At 38.3% G+C, this 18832-nt stretch overlaps 2 protein-coding genes and 1 non-coding gene across 3 annotated transcripts; 2 read left to right on the forward strand and 1 right to left on the reverse strand.

Moving 5' to 3' along the window:
• The first annotated feature begins 149 nt into the window (after positions 1-149).
• Positions 150-222, forward strand: TRNAA-AGC (transfer RNA alanine (anticodon AGC)). The gene has a single exon. It is a non-coding gene; the product is annotated as a tRNA-Ala (tRNA).
• Positions 223-635: 413 nt separating this feature from the next.
• LOC110655807 (CBL-interacting serine/threonine-protein kinase 8) lies at positions 636-5733 on the forward strand. Its single transcript, XM_021812256.2, has 14 exons — positions 636-1053; positions 1438-1500; positions 1599-1670; positions 1782-1889; positions 1973-2047; positions 2149-2202; positions 2282-2407; positions 2709-2798; positions 3207-3329; positions 4120-4239; positions 4535-4651; positions 4878-4934; positions 5033-5107; positions 5256-5733. Exons 1-14 carry the CDS (start codon positions 895-897, stop codon positions 5355-5357), a joined length of 1341 nt encoding a protein of 446 aa, XP_021667948.2. The 5' UTR covers positions 636-894; the 3' UTR covers positions 5358-5733.
• A 300-nt stretch (positions 5734-6033) lies between these two features.
• Positions 6034-8951, reverse strand: LOC110655806 (pentatricopeptide repeat-containing protein At3g24000, mitochondrial). Its single transcript, XM_021812254.2, has 2 exons — positions 8755-8951; positions 6034-8387 (listed from the first exon to the last, which is right to left on the reverse strand). Exons 1-2 carry the CDS (start codon positions 8845-8847, stop codon positions 6180-6182), a joined length of 2301 nt encoding a protein of 766 aa, XP_021667946.2. The 5' UTR covers positions 8848-8951; the 3' UTR covers positions 6034-6179.
• Positions 8952-18832: the final 9881 nt, after the last annotated feature.

Here is an 18832-nt window from a genome sequence, read left to right on the forward strand (position 1 = left end):
TAATTAATATATTTAAAAAATAATTTTTTCAACACCTCTTGGACGTCTTTTCATGAATTTCATGTGAAAGACAGCTTTACCATAAACATAACATGGGTTCTTAATTGCCGTCATTTTATTTATAGCAAAGAACAAAGTGAATGTATTCAGGGGATGTAGCTCAGATGGTAGAGCGCTCGCTTAGCATGCGAGAGGTACGGGGATCGATACCCCGCATCTCCATTTTTTTATTTTTATTTTCTGCAATTATGAGACCGACCAGTTCCATTAGCCTTGAACCAAGGCCCAATGCCGCCGTCTTCTCAAACAAAAATCAAATGAAATGGTACCTGATTAGTACAGTAACCACAGAAAAATGAGGCGAGCGTCCACACGACAAGAAGTGTGCGGCAGCCATCCAGGAAAACGAAAATACAAATAGTAGGGAGTCAGCGACTTGCAGCAGCCATAAAACACAGAGGTCCATTTGTCAACAATCAACAAACCCCATCTCAAATTATCTTTACCAAACCTAATCTTTCAGATTGTTACCAGAGTTAGGAAGCTACACAAATTTGTCCACATTTCACGGTGTCCCCACCACCACAGACAAAAAACTATATTATCATTTTCATTTAAAACCTCCTCGATCCCCTTTTTTTCACTAAGTAATAATCTAATAATTCCGGACCTATCATTTCACCTTCCTAATTCTATTTGTACTCCAAAAAGTGAGAAGCTTCTTCTTCTGCATATATGCTTTTTTGAAAATTTACTCTTTTCTCACACACACACACAGAGAGAGAGAGAGAGAGAGAGAGAGGGGGGAGAGTACTGTAATGGTGAGATTTGGTTAAGAAGGAAGCAAACGATATTTTGATTAGTTGTTACGCGAGAAGAAGAGGAAAGCAAAAGATGGTGGTGAGGAAAGTAGGCAAGTATGAGATAGGGAGGACAATCGGCGAAGGAACCTTCGCCAAAGTAAAGTTTGCGCAGAACACCGAGACTGGTGAGAGTGTGGCCATGAAAGTGCTTGATCGTAGCACCATCATCAAACACAAGATGGTCGACCAAGTAATTTTTCCTTAATTTTTGTTTCTTCCAACTATATGATTTTTCCTTCTAATTATTTAATTAATTATCACTAATTTCAGAAATCTTTTTGAAAGAACCGCAAATTATTCTGTTTTTCTTTTACTGTATGTAAAATTTTGTATGCAAATGGAAGATTTTAGCTTGGAAAGCTGTATAGTTGTAGTATATGCTCTCTTTGATTGACTCAATAATGCTATTTTAGCAACTTTTTATTGTTCCCTCTTCCATAATTTGATCAAATTCAGGGGCGGGGCTTCTCAGTTAAACAAAATTAACTTCATCTGTTATGATTCAAAAATTGTAGTTATCATGGAAATTTCCCTGCTACCGATGCCTTTCTTACAGTGACTCTTTTTATTGCAGATCAAGAGGGAGATATCCATAATGAAACTTGTCAGACATCCTTATGTAGTGCGATTGCATGAGGCATGGGTTTTTTAAATTTTTCAAATTTCTTCTTAGAATATCAAGTTTTGCAGTATATCACGCATTTCTCATAATCAAATTGTATTGTTTTGGTTTAGGTTTTGGCGAGCCGCACAAAGATTTATATAATCTTGGAGTACATTACTGGTGGTGAATTGTTTGATAAAATAGTGAGTAGTTCAATTCACATCCACACTTCAAGATGGACTAGTTTTTTAGTCGTTGGATGATTTCCTCTGCTAATTGTTGGTAAAGATTTTGTGCTTCCTATATTAACTCAGGTGCATCACGGACGTCTTAGTGAGGCTGAAGCTAGAAGATACTTTCAACAGCTTATTGATGGGGTGGATTATTGCCACAGTAAAGGAGTCTACCATAGAGACTTAAAGGTTTTGTTTGGGCAATGTCTGAAAAACCATTGCTTAGTTTCTGTTACTTTGATACCTTAAAGCCTTTTTCATTTAATGTGCAGCCTGAAAATCTTCTACTTGATTCACAAGGAAATTTAAAGATCTCAGATTTTGGTCTTAGTGCATTGCCTGAACAAGTAAGATCCCAGGCAAAAGCTCTTGTTCTATCCTATTTGACATCATTGTAGTTAAGGAAATAACAGTACATGGGCTATTACTTGATGATGCTTGCGTATAGGGAGTTAGCTTGCTGCGGACAACATGTGGAACTCCTAACTATGTAGCACCTGAGGTAAGGGTGCTTTGATTTGTGTGTTCAATGCAAAACTATTCTTACGTGTACTTCTCTAAATTTTCATTGTCTGCTCTAGGTACTCAGTCACAAAGGTTATAATGGTGCTGTGGCAGATGTCTGGTCCTGTGGGGTTATTCTTTACGTTTTGATGGCAGGATATCTTCCATTTGATGAACTTGATCTCACCACTTTATACAGTAAGGCATGAACGTATATCACATGTACAGCTCTGATGTCTTTTTTTGGGTCTACCATATTTATTACTTTCCTTCATTAGGTGCATTTCCAAGTGGATGCTGATATTACTCATGTTTATTCTCTATCTCTCTCTGTTCAATTGGCCGCCCGTCTCAGTACAACTTGACTTGCTTGAGCTGTCCCTTCAAGGACATTCCTTTTGCTTTCTAGTTTATGCAGACTGCTGCTTTGATTTTGCATATATATCAATGTAAGAGTTCCTTTTGTTGACTATTTTTTTTTTGTTTTTAAATTGTCTTCATCAGATCGAGAAGGCAGAGTTTTCATGCCCTTCATGGTTTCCAATGGGAGCAAAATCTTTGATTCATAGAATTTTGGATCCAAAACCTGAAACTGTAAGTATTGACTGTGCTACAAGGCAGTGGTCTTATCAGTGGACTTTATTGAAATGACAGAAGATTTGAAAGCAAAATAATATAGATTTAGACAATTGCTTAGGATCATTTTCTTCAATACCCAATCAAACTGGATTTATTGTCTTCATCTCACTGTGAAATTTGAACTCAGTTTTATGTAGTTAACAAAATGATGATCATAATTTTTGCATGATTTCATAGTTAGGAATCTTACATGATCTTTATATGGTGTGTGTCATAATCTAGATTCTAGTGCTTCAATTTGGAATTTTACCTTCTTCTGCTGCTTGTAATCCCATCAAAAGTGTTGTGGTAAATATAATTGCATTAAACTAATTAGTATGGTTTTGGTTGTTTCTGATAAGCTCTCTCTATCTCTACATGCAGCGTATAACCATTGAGCAGATAAGGAATGATGAATGGTTTAATAAAGGCTATGCTCCTGCAAGACTTATTGAATATGAAGACGTGAACCTGGATGATGTAGATGCAGCTTTTAATGATCCAGAGGTTGGTTCAGTGTTGCATGTTTTTCTATAACAAGGTTTTTGAAACTTAAAATAATTTTAATTATGCCTTTGGTAATTATTGCTGATTTGGATGTTTGATTAGTTGATTATATTTTAACAAGAGTAATTTACTGCTAGCAGTAACTGAACCCTCCTATTCTGGGAACTGCTTCTGCTCTTCATCCACATGTTGGCAGGATAAGGGCCAATACTCCCTGATCCTTTTGCTAACATCATATATCTTGAAATACAATATGACTGTGTTAGGAAAATAATTCAGTCACTAATATGACTGCTTGAGTGCTTAGGAGACTTTGGACTAAAATACAATGCTCAGATTGCTAACTTCTTTATTTTGTTTTATTCTGAAAGAATCCTTTTGTCCTTAATATACATTTTCATTTTAAACTATTTGATCATTTAGGCAGATGCATCGTTTTAAGGTGCTTTCAACTGGAGATATTTTCATAACAATTGTTTTTCTGTTCACTTGAGCTCTCAGTATTACTTTCACTGTACACTCATGTTCTAATTATCTAGATGGATTTCCTAAGGTTCACATATGTTGGACATTCCCTTGCTTCCTGGTTAACAGGCCAACTGATTTGTTTTAGGCTAATGCAGGTTGTAACTACTACTATGGTTTGGTGTCCATGCTAAATATTACTTTGATTTTATACTTGAAAGGAATGTCACCTTTAATTGAAATTGATGGTGTCCCAATCAGATTCCTTTGTGTATAATATTCTGCTATCTCCCAGTACGTTTGTTGATAAGATGTTTTACTGTAGGAACAAAAGACTGATGAACAGTGTGGGAATGAGGATACAGGTCCATTGATTCTTAATGCATTTGACTTGATAATTCTCTCTCAAGGCTTGAACCTTGCAACACTATTTGACCGTGGAAAGGTATAATGTGTTCATATTATTAATTTATTCTCTTTTTTTTTTTTCCTCTCTCACTTGAAGTGCTTCTGATTCACATCATGATCATAAATATGATGGATATACTACAATAGCTAATTGTTTTGTACTGACTCAAAGCACTATAAGGATTCACAAACATGTTTTGAATTTGAGGTGTCATCCATCCTATCAAAAAGTTTTGGTTAGAATTTTTGGTTTCATCCAACAAATTCTTGCTTAATTTATGTTGTTTCAATATTCAATTTGAGATGTCTGAATTTCTTACTCCATGTAACAGGACTCTATGAAGTATCAAACACGCTTTGTCTCACAGAAGCCGGCAAGGGTTGTGTTATCAAGCATGGAAGTTGTTGCACAATCAATGGGTTTTAAGACACACATTCGTAATTACAAGGTAGAGTTGGAATTTACCGTAGTACGTTTACTTTTTCAATGCTTCTGCTTTGTTTCTTTTCTAATTATAGTTTATTTGTACACTTGTAATTTTTTTTATTTTATTATTCTATGCTATTATTATGTACTGATCACTTGTTTACATATTACAAATATTGACTGAGGTAAACTTACCTAGTAGCATATTACATTCAATCTAAGAAGAGATTTTTTGTTCATTTTTGCAGATGAGAGTGGAAGGCCTTTCTGCTAATAAGACTTCCCATTTCTCAGTTATTCTAGAAGTAGGCTTTCAGGCCCTACTCTGCACTGGATTTCCAGCTTCTCTTACCTTTAGGTCTGCTGTACTATGTTTGAATTTTTTTCTGTTGTTTGGCTGAAGGTGTTTGAAGTTGCTCCAACATTTTTTATGGTGGACATTCAGAAAGCAGCTGGAGATGCTTCCGAATACCTCAAGGTCAGTTGTGTAAAATCATCTTTCATTTGCATGTCATGCGTTTTTAGGGTTCACCTAGTAATTAACATATTAGATGCTGTTTGTGTTCATGTGTATGCACACATGTTTAGATACTAATTAGAAGGGAATGGACTTTTCGTTCTTGCAGTTCTACAAGAGCTTTTGTAGCAATCTTGATGACATCATCTGGAAACCACCTACTGAATCAAGCAAATCTAAGATCACCAAGTCAAAGAGCAGAAAACGTTGATTTTGTTTCTTGTCATAATCACTCTGGCACATGTGTTTAAGTGCAGTCATGGGAATTTCATCCATGCTCAAGTACCATTCTCAGGTTTTGTTGCAGTTGCAGCTTACAAAGATACGCCTTTAGTGTTTGTTAACATCTCCAGACTCTCCCCGAGAGAGAAGGGGAGAAAAGGTAAAGGGAAAATGGGAGAGATTTATCTAATATTTGTGTAATGTTTTTAAATCTTTATTGATCTAGCCTGTTTAATCTCCTAGCATGGGTACTAGTCGAGAGTGTGAATTGAAAGTTTTCAATGAGATTATAACTTTGTAGTTTACAGTTGATCCAAAGATTGTAGGTTTTACAAGTCAAATCATAATGAAATTCTTGAGCTTAACCTAGCCTCCTGATCTAAAATTCTATATTTAGTCTAGAGGAGCTGATTTGCCAACTTTGGACAAGTTAGCTACCTGAATTTGGTGGAAGAAATCAGTCTTTGTTGTTTTTGTTTGAACAATTAACATCAAAAGAGTGATGTCAAGAATAACCATTATCCTCTCTCTCTCAAAAAAAAAAAAATCCCTTTTATTGTAATTCTTGCTATTAAATTAAGCGATAAGAAAGAGCTTGTTTTCAAAAAAATTGCCACCATATATGGTAAGGGTGCAAAAAAAAAAAGACAGGAAAGAAGGAGAAGAAAAAGAAAAAGAAAGCCTATATGGTTCAAATGGACTTCTCCTATTGAACATACTAACAGTTAAGAGAAATGGATTTTCGCAACTTTTGTCAAATATTTGAAGAAAATGATAATCATGATTAATCCAACACAACCATACCAAGATATCAAAGAAGAACACCAAATTCTGCACATGAACAATGCCCATCGACAAATCTATGAAGCCGCCGGCTATCTCGAATGATGATTTCCCTACTACACAGCTTTGAGATTACTTTAATAAAATCATGACAATTCTTGCACATGATGACACTCTTGATAACCCGTATTGGTGCATCCTTTTGAGTATTCAAAACCCCAAATGCAATGGCCAATCTCTCACTGTGGTATTCGGCAGATGAGATTGGATTGTTTTCCTCTTCTTTCTCGTCATCATGAATAACCTCCATCCGTTGCAGCGGTTGGTATCCAAGACCTTTTGCTTTTTCTAGCAATTCCTCCAACAAATTGTACATCTCTGCATTGTGAGGATGCAACCGACCATTGGTTTTAAACGAATGAACCTTGTCCTTTATGCTAATCCAGCTCCAGTCCTTCAATTTTCCTAGTTTCTCCTCTTTCATCAATTTTCTCACCTTGGAAACATCTTGCCATCTCTCTGCAGAGATGTACATATTCAACAACATGACATAAGTCTCCGTATCTTTTGGCTTGAGTTTGAGTAACTGCTCAGCAGCATAAAATCCTAGTTCTTGCTTCCCATGAAATCTGCAACCAGCAATCAACAGCGACCACATAAACTCGCCGGGGTTGAAATCCATTTTCTTGATGATGTCAAAAGCTTCTTCTAGCCGACCCAATCTCACAAACATAGCAATCAGGCATCCATAATGGTCCATCACAGGCTTAATTCTGTACTCCTTTTGCATCATCTCGAAGTATCCAAGCGCTTCATCAACCATTCCAGCATGGCCACAAGCGGCAAGAACACCCACAAAAGTAATCTGGTTTGGTTTAAATCCTGCTAGCCTCATATCCTCAAAAAGTTGCAGCGCTTGCTGATGCTGACCATGCTGTGCAAAACTAGTGATCATTGTAGTCCACGATATCATAGTTCTTGTAGACATCTCCACAAAGGCTTTACTGGCTCTCTGAATGCTTCCACACTTACTGTACATATTAACAAGTGCAGTTCCCGCAACAACATCTGACAAAAACCCAGATTTAATGGTCTGAGCATGAAGTTGTTCTCCCTGTTCTAAGGCTGACAACCTACTACATACAGTCAAAATACTTGACAAGGTGAAATGATCAGGTTTCAAGCCTGTGCGATTCAATTTCAAAAAAATGCTGAGTGCCTCAGTTCCACTTTGGTATGCAGAAAAATCATCATTTGCGAGATCCATTGCTTGAGCATGGCCAGCAATCATTGCATTCCATGTAACCAAATTAGTAGATTTCATCTTATTGAACAAATTCTGTGCCTCATTCATACATCCGCATTTGAGGTACAAATACATGACAGAATTTTTTATGCGTAGGTTTGATTGATAGCCAAGTTTAATGCTCAATGAGTGAACCTGTCTCCCTGCACCCAAAGCCAGCATCACACAGCACAAGCTCAAAACAGAAGTTAATGTGAACTCATTAGGCTCAATATCCTCAAAAAGCATCGCAATGAAAAATCTTAAACCCAATGCTGCTTCACCATTTTCACCACAAGCAGAAATAAGAGCAGTCCAGGAAATTACATTCTTTTCTCCAATACCCTGAAAAACATTAACAGCAGAATCCAAGCTGCCAAATTTCGAGTATAAGCTACAAAGAGCATTTCCGATGCTTGGGTCATAGTCAATCTCGTACTTAATAATATAGGCATGCAACTGTCTCCCCAATTTGATAGAATTCAAGGATGAACAAGCATTTAAAGCAATACCTAGAGTGAAATTCGAGGGAAAAACCCCAGATTCCAACATATCTTGATAAACTTCAATGGCTACATCTGGTTGTGAATTTTGAACATAACCCGTCATAAGGCTCGTCCAAGCAACAACATTTCTTCTAGGCAAGTTGTCAAAAACTTTTAGGGCACTTCCCATGGCTCCACATTTTGCATAGACATTTACAAGAAAGGTCATCAAGAAAAGCTCTTCAGAGGTTACTGTCTTTATCACGTGGGCATGAATAATCTGCGTTTCTGAGACTGAATTCTTGTCTATGCATCTTTGTAACACGGGAACGTAATAAGAGGGCTCAATCTTTCTTTCCTCTTTTATCAAAGAAAGAGCTTCTTGGAAATCCAAAGGCCTAATAGGTGCTAAACTTCCATCCAATTGGATGTTTATTGGACTTCTCTCATATGAAATGCTCGGACTCTGAGATTGAGATACCATACGTAGCTTAGTGTGAGAAAGCAGACAAAGAAACGTAAAGAGCTAAATCCAAAATGATTAAAGCTACTTCCTTTTTTTTTTTTTTTTTAATTTGCTGTCATTTGGTTAGCATTTCTAAAATTCTTTTCCAGAACACTAGAACAATAATTTCCATAGCTAGAATTTACCTATCATGTCGTATATCATCAAATAAAACCAGTCCCGAGTCTAAAAAAGGGGGGGAGAAACTGTCACATAAGATTTCTTAAGTTAATCTATTACATAGATTACTTTCATGACAAAGAAAAATATCTTGCATAAGTAACCCCCGAGAGAGAGAGAGAGAGAGAGAGAGAGAGAGTTTGAGTACCTTTTCTGTAGCAACAGAAGAAGCGGGAAGTTTTTTGAGTTCAGGCTCTAGCTTGAGAGTGCCACTAAGAGCAACTGAAGGCAAAGAAGCCATGAAAGAGGGAAAGGGGATTAGTTTAGGCCTTCGGACAGGATGGTTCAAATTCCCCCTATATCTACTAGCTAGGATTGGACAGAATTGTGGACGGAAGAGTTTTGTTTTTTCCCCCTAGGCTCCAAGTTTTTACTCTTATGTTACCGTCCATGGCGCTCGGCTCCAACCGCCCAACTGTAATAAAACGCAATATTACAACACTGTAAATTTGGAATTTATATAATAATAATAATAATAAATTTTAAATTAAATATATATATTAAAATTTATATATTTATTATTTTAATGATATATATATATATATATATATATTAATTTTATATAAATTTTAATATAAAAATTTAATTTTTAAAACTATTATATAAAATAATTTATATTTAATACACGCTATTATATTAACCCCTAATTCATTGTTATAATTTACTTTCTAGTTTCCAGAACTGTTTCTTTGAGTCCTCCATGATGGATAGGTAGTTTAAAAAAATATGTAATTAATATAATTAAAGTAATACATTTTATTCAATATATTTTTAATATGCTTTTCATTTAAATTATTTTATTCAAAATTAAATAATTTATATATTATTAAATTATTTTTGACATTAATAACTTTTATTTTTTTAATACATATTAAATAGGATACATTAATAAATTAATAAGTAAATTATTATTTCAATAATAAATTTGATCTATAATTTGAAAAAAAAAAAACTTTGATACACGAATTTGAGCCTATTATCAAGAATTGAAGAAATATTAAGAAAATTTAAAAAAAAAATTCACATGGTTTTCTTCAATCATGTTATGGTTTTCGTGTCATTTCTTCTATTGCATTTCATATTCCGTGTCATTTTTCAAGATAGCAACTCTGTATTTTATTGTATGAAAATCTGGAACAAAAATGTTACACAGTTAAAATTGAGCTAACTCAAAATGACATATTAGTAATTAAATTGAAATTCATTACCATTTTACCTTTTTAATATATGAGTCATTTATAGTGACTTGTGAGTCATTTAGCTCATTTATAAGCCACTTGACTATAAAATCTCTTCATTTAATATCTATTCACCAAATAATATTTTCCAATATCAAATTAAGATACTAGCAGTTTTTAGAACTCTAAAAATTAATGCTATGAGAAATATACAAATTTAGAGATATTGTATACTATAAGTTATTATATATAATATATTTGTTATAAGATAAGATATATTGATTTTTAATGATAAGTTATATTATAAGTTATATTTATTTTTGTTAACTTGAAATATGATATAAATTTGATATATATTAATTGAAATGAAGTAAATAGCATTTCAAAAATGAAATTAAATATTATAACCATAAATATTGATATTAAAGTAAGTATCATATTAAAATTGGTTTGAAATTTGATAGTGGTGTTAGAGTGATAATGATGGCGGTGGTTGATTAGTGTAGGTAGGGTGACGGTCAAACTAGTTATATTTATATTTTTTCAGTATATAAAATATTAAAATATAATATAAATTTCACTATACATATTTTAAATCATATATACTTCATAAAACACTCAAATCACCACGGTTTACAATCATCACTATTATCGTTTTTTAAATAATTTATTTGCAAATTATATGAATATAGATAGATATAAATGTAAAAATAAATATTACTTGACATAATATACACTTTTAACAAATAAAATTTATATTTTCAAAATATATATATATATATACACACACAAATACACACATTAGAGAGCTTGTATAATATATATATTTCATGCAATAAAATGTTGGATGAGGGCAAGTAGCCTGATTGTCATAGAAGCATGCATCTCAGCGTGGTTCAAGGTTTGAGCCCTCTCTATATTAGATATTATTTTTTTTTCCATTTATAAGCACACCTAATACAATACATTCTTTATATATGTATATATATATTTTCGTTGATTTGAAAAGTAGATGAGAGCTAATAGCCCGATTGCACATGCTCCCAAGCATAAGATAGATGGTTTAGGGTTCGAATCTTTCCTTTGCCTTTTTTTTTATTTATGATTCTTTATAATTCTTTTTATTAAAAAATATAATATTAAACTATAATAATTTGAAGTATTTTTAAACCTTAATTAACACTTTTCCTTAAAATTATAATATAACAAATGTTTAGATTTAAAATTATAAGATATATATATAAATAATTTACTTATATACATCTAGTTTTATAATATTAACATCACTTCACTACTATTAGAATAATCACCTATACAACGATCAATAGTTAAATCAGCACCACGGCTATAATCACCACTTATACAATATTACCACCATTATTATCATTAAATCATTATTTTTAATTTAAATATAGAGAGAAATAGTAAAAAATATTTAGAGAATGATAGAAATAAAATGAATTGTAGATAGAGATATTAAGATTATTGTCACGACCCAACTTATGGGCCGGACCGGCACTAGGACCTGGGCCAGCCTAAAGCCCCCGAGGCCCGTAGTAAGCCTTAACTGTTCATTTACCAAATTCTAAGGCCCATTTGGGCCCAATTTCAAGAAAACAAACGGACAGAATCCGGCCATAAAATGGACTTACCAACGGGGAGTTTTCGGCTCACCCGACCTGTAAACACAATATATAATCAATTGGGGAGCTCAACTCACCCTCCACATACTCATCAACATAATAATAAATGGGAGCTCAGCTCCCTCATCCAATCCATCAAACATGCATAGCATATTAAGTTTACAGGTCCCAAAATAATAATTTAGTTTACAGACCCAAATCAAATAAACATTTCTAACACATGCGGAAATTCTAAGATTTAACAAGTTTATACAAACAGTAATAATTGTACTGCGAGTGAGAAAATCAGGTTAACCAAAATAAAATCCTCCTGTAGCCTGAAAAAAATATTGAACAGGAGTGAGCGCTCGACTCAGAGAGTAAAATATCAATTTTAACCATAATCTCTATAACTATCTAGAACTAATGCACCCTGTAGAGTGAAATGCAACATCAACAACATTTTCACATCATAACATCAAAAAGGTAATTTGGAGCACTCACGCACCCTGTAACATCAATCATAATATATGGGAGTTGATCCTATCTGACTCTCTTAAATCCAACTTTGGTGCCAGCGAAGAACTCAGCTCGGACTTCCACTTAATAACCAAATCGGGGGTCCCAGCGAAGAACTCAAGCCGTGACTACCCCCCGAAGGATCGGGTCCCAGCGAAGAACTCAAGCCGTGACTACCCGTCCTATCCATAGTCCACACCACATCACACGCACGCCAACGCACGCACACTGCTCCAAATTACCACAACAACACTCATGGCACTTTAACAGTTATCAATGCAACATAAATCGTGCCTAGAGTTTAACTACATAAATATATGCATATAAGTGATGCATGGGCATGCTGAACATATAATAATACCGAAATTACAATTAAAATTAATATTTTACTCACAGACTTGACGATGGTCACTGAGGCGGCTGGGCGGAGGAAGAAGGCTGTCCCGGCTCACCTGACAATTATATTACAATTATTTAATACAATCTGACTCAATACAAACAAAGAAAAAGACCAATTACGTCCTAAGTCGTGCCGAAAATCCGGCAGAGTCTCCCCTATACCTAGGACCTACCCAACCTGCAAAAGGGTTCAAAACACACTTCTATACTCACAATCCATATATCCACAGTTCAATCATATCACACAGCCCCTCCTGGGCCCATCAAATCAGTTATCCATCACAATAGGCAAAATTTCAATTTAGTCCTTATTATTTATCATTTTTGCAAAAACTGCCCAACAAGCTCTAAAAATTATAAAACTTTGCCCCGCGGTCCTTAGCAATATTACTAAGCTATTGCAAAAAGAATCGTAATTTTCTAAGCTACCACGAATATTTTATGGATTTTTAATCCTATTTAAGCACTAGAAAATTACGAAAAAGCAAGGTTCGGGTTTACCTTTGCCGATTTCGAGGCAGCGCTCGGGACGTCGACAATGGGGCTAGCCAAAACCTCGGTCCAATTCGGAGACTTTTCGTGCAGATGCTTTGGCGAAATTTGCAACCGGTCAACTGTCGAATTTCCGCGAATCGAGGATACCTACACGAAGCCCATAACACGGGGGTTAGTACATAAATTTTTCAGAATTTTCTAAGCTCATTAAATGCTCGGAAAAATACTGCGAAGTTCCGTGGGACCCACCGAAAAACGGTGTCGAAAAAATTCGAAATTCATGTCGTTGCGAAGCTCTCGACGAATGGAGCTTGTTGGTGGCCTCGGTTTTCTCGTGGGATTCACGGTTTTCGAGAAATCTAGCCCAAAAGTCGAAATGGGCTAAAATCTTCCCGAGCAAAAATCGGACAAACCGCTCGATGGATTTCGGCGTTCTTGGTGTCTATGGAAAGCTCTCGCCGAGTAGATGATTTTAGACACAAGACCCGGTCCAATTGGTGGCCGGATCGGCCGGGAAGCGAAATCGACGCGCCAGCAGGAGGGCGTTCGCTCGCGTTTTTCCGGCGTTTTAGCGGCCGGCTGGGAGAGGCGGCGGCGTGGTCGGGTGAGTGGGCGGTGGTGGCCGTGGTGGGGTGGGAGTGGGAGAGAGAAAAGAGAGAGAAAAGGGAGAGGGACGACGCGCGCGGGGAAGAAAAAGGGAAGAAGGAAAAAGGCCGGTCCGATTCGACCGGTCCGATCCGGTCCGGTTCGATTCGGCCGGTTGGATTCAAAATATAAAATTTTGAATTTTTACTCTGCCTCGGGACCGAAAACGAGGTCCAAAAATTCTGAAAAAATTCCAGAAAACTCAGAAAAATACGTAGACTCCAAATATATTTTTAGTTTTGCCACGTGGTCTTTAAATTAATTTTTAAAAATCATCAAAGTTTATATTTTCGGAAAATCGAACCCGATTTTTAAAATCCGAAAAATCTCAAAAAAATTCCAAAAATTTAATAAAATTAAAATACTAAAAATGCTATAAAATTAAAAATTTTGGGGTGTTACATTCTTCCCCCCTTACAGAAAATTCGTCCTCGAATTTTACACAAGGCAGAATAAAGTACAGGATTACACATTGAACAGATAAGGGTACTTGCTACGCATGTCCCGTTCTGACTCCCAGGTGCACTCTTCCACTGATTGACTCCTCCACAAAACCTTAACCATAGGGATCTGTTTGGATCTCAGCTGTCTCACTTGGTAGTCCACTATGGCTACAGGCTGCTCCTCAAATGTCAAGTTCTCTTTTAGCTCTATCACATCCGGCTGTAGTACATGAGAAGGATCTGGAATGTATTTCCTGAGCATGGAGATGTGAAACACGGGATGAACGTGAGAAAGGTTGGGTGGTAGCTCCAACCGGTAGGCAACTGCTCCAACTCTATCAGTAACCTCAAAAGGTCCGATATACCGAGGTGCCAACTTGCCCTTCTTTCCAAATCTCATGACTCCCTTCATTGGAGAAACCTTCAGGAATACATAGTCGCCTTTGCAAACTCCACATCCCTCCTTCTAGGGTGCATAACTCTTACGCCTCGCCATCGAAAGTTCGTTCCTCGATTAAAGGAACTACCTCAAGTGTCTTGCACTAGGTCTACATCATGCACCTTCGCTTCCCCCATTTCTCTCCCACACAGAGGAGACCTACACTTTCTTCCATATAATGTCTCATAGGGTGCCATCCCTATGCTGGAGTGGTAACTGTTGTTGTAGGCAAACTCCACCAAAGCTAGCTCATCCCATTGACCTCCAAAATCCAAGACACTCATGCGAAGCATGTCTTGATGTTTGGATTGTCCTTTCGACCGTCCGTCTGCGAGGGTGGAAAGCCGCATGAAGTTCAATCAGGTGCCAAGTGCCTCCTGCAACTTTCTCCAAAACCAGAAGTGAACCGGCCCTCTGTCGGATATTATGGAAGGAACTCCATGCAACTGACTATTTCTCGAATGTAGAGCCGCATACTTGTACCGCAGTATGTAGTCTTCACAGGCATGAAGTGAGCTGATTTGGTCAAGCGGTCTACAATTACCCATATCGAATCATATCCTCGCGTGGTACGAGGCAACTCGATCACAAAATCCATAGTGATCATTTCCCACTTCCATTCTGGGATAGGGAGCTCTTGCAGCTTCACGACGGTCTCACAGTGTTCAAACTTCACCTTCGACAAGTCAAGCACTTGGACACAAAGTGCTATGTCTCTCTTCATACCATTCCACGGTAGCTATCTTTCACATCATGGTACATCTTGGTGGAACACAGGTGGACAGCATGCAGTGTGTAGTGTGCCTCTCGCATGATTTCATTCTGAGGTTGTCCACATCGAGCACACATATCCTAGAACCTTGCACTAGGGCGCCATCATTGGCAAATCCAAACTCACCACCTTCACCTTCTTTGTACTCTTTCTATGATCTTCATCAATTGTTGGTCTACGTCTTTGGAAACTCTAACTCTGTCCCTCAAGTCTGGCCTCATTGAAAAATGAGCCAACAATACCCCCTCTCCTGACAGATCTAGGATTAAACCTTGATCCATCAACTCATGTACCTCCTGAATCAATGGTCTCTTCTCTCTTTGAAATGTGCGCCAAAGCGCGGAAGATTTTACGCTCAAGGCATCTGCCACAACATTGGCTTTTCCAGGGTGGTACTGGATGGTGCAATCATAGTCTTTCAGAAGCTCCATCCATCTCCTCTGTCTCAAGTTTAAATCCCTCTGTTGGAAGATGTATTTCAAGCTCTTGTGGTCGGTGTATATCTCGCACACTTCACCATACGAGATAGTGTCTCCAGATCTTTAGTGAAAAAATTACAGCCTCCATTTCAAAATAATGTGTGGGGTAGTTATGCACATGCCTCTTCAGCTGCATTGAAGCATAAGACACTACCTTTCCATCCTGCATCAAAACACACCCTAGGCCAACTCGAGGCGTCACAATACAGTGTATCCTTCACCACTCACGGTAGTATCAACACAGGCGGTGGTTAGACACTCCTTAAGCACGGAAACTCACCTCACGGTCATCTGTCCAAATGAATGGAACATTCTTCTGGTCAACTTAGTTAGGGAGCCGCTATCTGGAGAAATCTTGTACAAAACGCCTATAGTAGCGGCTAAACCAGAAAACTTCGCACCTCGGTGGATTTGTAGGCCTAAGCCAATCGATTCTGACTTTAATTTTCTTGGGATCCACTTGAATGCCGTCACTAGAAACCACGTGTCCCAAGAATGAGATGCTTTCTAGCCAAAATTCACATTTTGAAAATTTGGCATATAGCTGGTGCTCCCTCAACGTCTGCAACACCATCCTCAAGTGCCACACGTGTTCTTCCTCGGTCCGAGAGTATACCAAAATGTCATCTATGAATACGATGACAAAACGGTCCAAAAATGGCTTGAACACCCTGTTCATCAAGTCCATGAAGGCTGCTGGTGCATTAGTGAGTCCAAAAGACATCACCAAGAACTCATAATGACCATATCTTGTCATGAAATCCGTTTTGGACACGTCCTCATTCTGATTCTCAAGCGATGGTAGCTTTGATCGCAGGTCTATCTTGGAAAAGAATCTAGCTCCTTTGAGCTGATCAAACAAATCATCGATCCGAGGAAGTGGATACTTGTTCTTCACAGTCACCTTGTTCAGCTGTCTGTAGTCGATACACAACCTCAATGACCCATCCTTCTTTCTCACAAATAGAACAGGAGCGCCCCAAGGTGAAGTGCTCGGACGTATAAAACCCTTGTCCAAAAGCTCCTGTAGTTGCTCCTTCAGCTCTTTCAATTCTGCTGGTGCCATCTTGTAAGGTGGCATGGATATGGGATTTGTACCCAGAACAACATCAATGCAGAACTCTATTCCCCTTTCTGGTGGCAACCCTGGAAGCTCCTCTGGGAAGACATCCATAAATTCTCTGACAACAGGAACATTTCCCATGCTGACACCTTCTACAGATGTATCTCTCACCAATGCCAAATACCCTTGGCATCCACGCCTCAACATTTTTCTAGCACTAATTGCTGACACCAAGTTATATGGAGCTACGCTCCTATCACCATCAAAGCTAAACTCTTCCACACCAGGTATGTGGAAATACACCTTTTTGTTCCTGCAGTCTAAAGTGGCATAGTGAGTTGCCAACCAATCCATCCCCAAAATTACATCGAAGTCCATTACTGGTAGAGGAACCAAGTCTGCTGGGAGGATCTTTCCATCCACTACTACTGGGCTACCCGGAAAAACCATATCTACATCTATGTTGTCACTAAGTGGGGTAGCTACCGACAAAGGGCATTCTAAGTTGTAGGGTTTCTACCCAACCTCATGGCAAACACAGGGGAGACAAATGAGTGCGTAGCACCCGGATCTATCAAAACACGAGCCTCATAAGAACAGACCAGAAGAATACACGCCTGGCGCATTTGAAGCTTGAGCATCCCGGTGGGTCGGGTGAAAACTCGAGCTTGACCCCTACCTGAGTGGCGTAACCACGATCGACTTCTACCTCTGACCGCCTCCAAATCCACGTCCCCCTTGTCCTCGGCCCTGTTGGCCACTGAACTGACTGCCTGCCATGTTGGAAGTACCCGGATACAACTGGCGAGGAACATTTGCAACAGAACCCTGTGACCCCATCTGTGGCTCGCTGAACACGGGGCATTCCCTAGCAAAGTGACCTGGTTGGCCACACCTGAAGCACACTCCTGAACCCATCAAACAAGGTCCTGAATGTCCTCTTCCACACTGTGCACAAGGTGCCAAAGAGGATCCTGAACGAGCGAGCTGCCGTACCTGAGCTGTACCCTTTCTTTGGATCCGTACCACAGTGCGAACCCTCGGGATTTGTGTCTAAAACCACTCCTCTTATTCCTGCTTCTTCCTCTGTAAGTAGTTTGGCCACCACTATCCGTAGTACCCATGTGGGGAACACCTGAAGAACCCTCCGCTCTGTTTTTCTTTGCTCTACCGCTGTCATCCACAGCATAGCTAATCTCAATCTGTCTAGCTTGATCAACCACCACATCAAAAGACTGATCAGACATCATGGCCAGGTTCGCATACCTCCTGTCAAGCCCCTTTAGGAATCTCTTCACTTTCATAGTTTCTGTAGCTACTGCTGTAGGGGCATATCTGCTCAATTCCAAAAATTCTGTAGCATATTCATCTACAGACCTGCCATTCTGTCTTAAGGCCTCAAAGGCCCACTGCTTTTGATCTCTGAAGCTTTCTGGCACAAACCGATTGATAAAAAGTTCCACAAACTGAGCCCATGTCAATCCCTCCATCCGGGGTAACATGTAGTCATTCATCCATTGTCTAGGCATAGGCCCCATGACATGCTGCACACACTCTATCAGTCTTCTATCATCCAATCAGTAATTACATTTCTGCCTGTCTGCAGGAATCTAAAAACCGATATGCATCGTCTGACACATCATAAGTTCCAGGCACCAACTTCTTGAAATTAATTATCTGTTTATAAGGTTCCCCTCTTGGTGCGGTGGACTGCTGCTGTTGTAGAGAGTGGACCATGTACTGCGCCATCATGTCGATGGTTCTCTGTAACCCAGCTAGAGTAGCTGCCATTGGGTCCATGGGACCCTGTGCCATGAAAGACTGTTCCTGAACTGGGGGTAGCTGCTCCTCTACTTGAGCAGCTCTAGGCCTCCTACCCCGCCTCCTCGGGGCAGGCGCCTCATCCTGTGCCGACACCTCGTCAGGCACATCGGTTACAGTGCGTGCGATGGCGGCTCTCACCTTCTACGCATTTTCCTGAAATTCAGCAGCATTAGCCCACAAAATTCAAAACTGCACATTACATAGCTCTATAGACTCATATTTACACACAATATATGAAGCAGAAACTAGAAGCAAAGACGACAATGCAAGACGAATGTGGACCCTATTTTTCCGCATGTGACTCCTAGTAGACTCTTCCCAACACTTTAGACAATTGTTCCCTATGAA

The sequence above is a fragment of the Hevea brasiliensis genome, chromosome 12 (genome assembly GCF_030052815.1).
Source record: "Hevea brasiliensis isolate MT/VB/25A 57/8 chromosome 12, ASM3005281v1, whole genome shotgun sequence".
NCBI classification, from domain to species: domain Eukaryota; kingdom Viridiplantae; phylum Streptophyta; class Magnoliopsida; order Malpighiales; family Euphorbiaceae; genus Hevea; species Hevea brasiliensis.

Bases quoted from the DNA above. Each gene is read 5' to 3' on its own strand.
- LOC110655807 (XM_021812256.2), top strand. From the start codon at position 895: ATGGTGGTGAGGAAAGTAGGCAAGTATGAGATAGGGAGGACAATCGGC. The intron at 1,671-1,781 runs GTGAGTAGTTCA...ATATTAACTCAG, and splicing joins GTGAATTGTTTGATAAAATA to GTGCATCACGGACGTCTTAG. The intron at 2,203-2,281 runs GTAAGGGTGCTT...TGTCTGCTCTAG, and splicing joins CTAACTATGTAGCACCTGAG to GTACTCAGTCACAAAGGTTA.
- LOC110655806 (XM_021812254.2), bottom strand. From the start codon at position 8,847: ATGGCTTCTTTGCCTTCAGTTGCTCTTAGTGGCACTCTCAAGCTAGAG. The intron at 8,388-8,754 runs GTACTCAAACTC...TCTCAATCTCAG, and splicing joins CTTCTGTTGCTACAGAAAAG to AGTCCGAGCATTTCATATGA.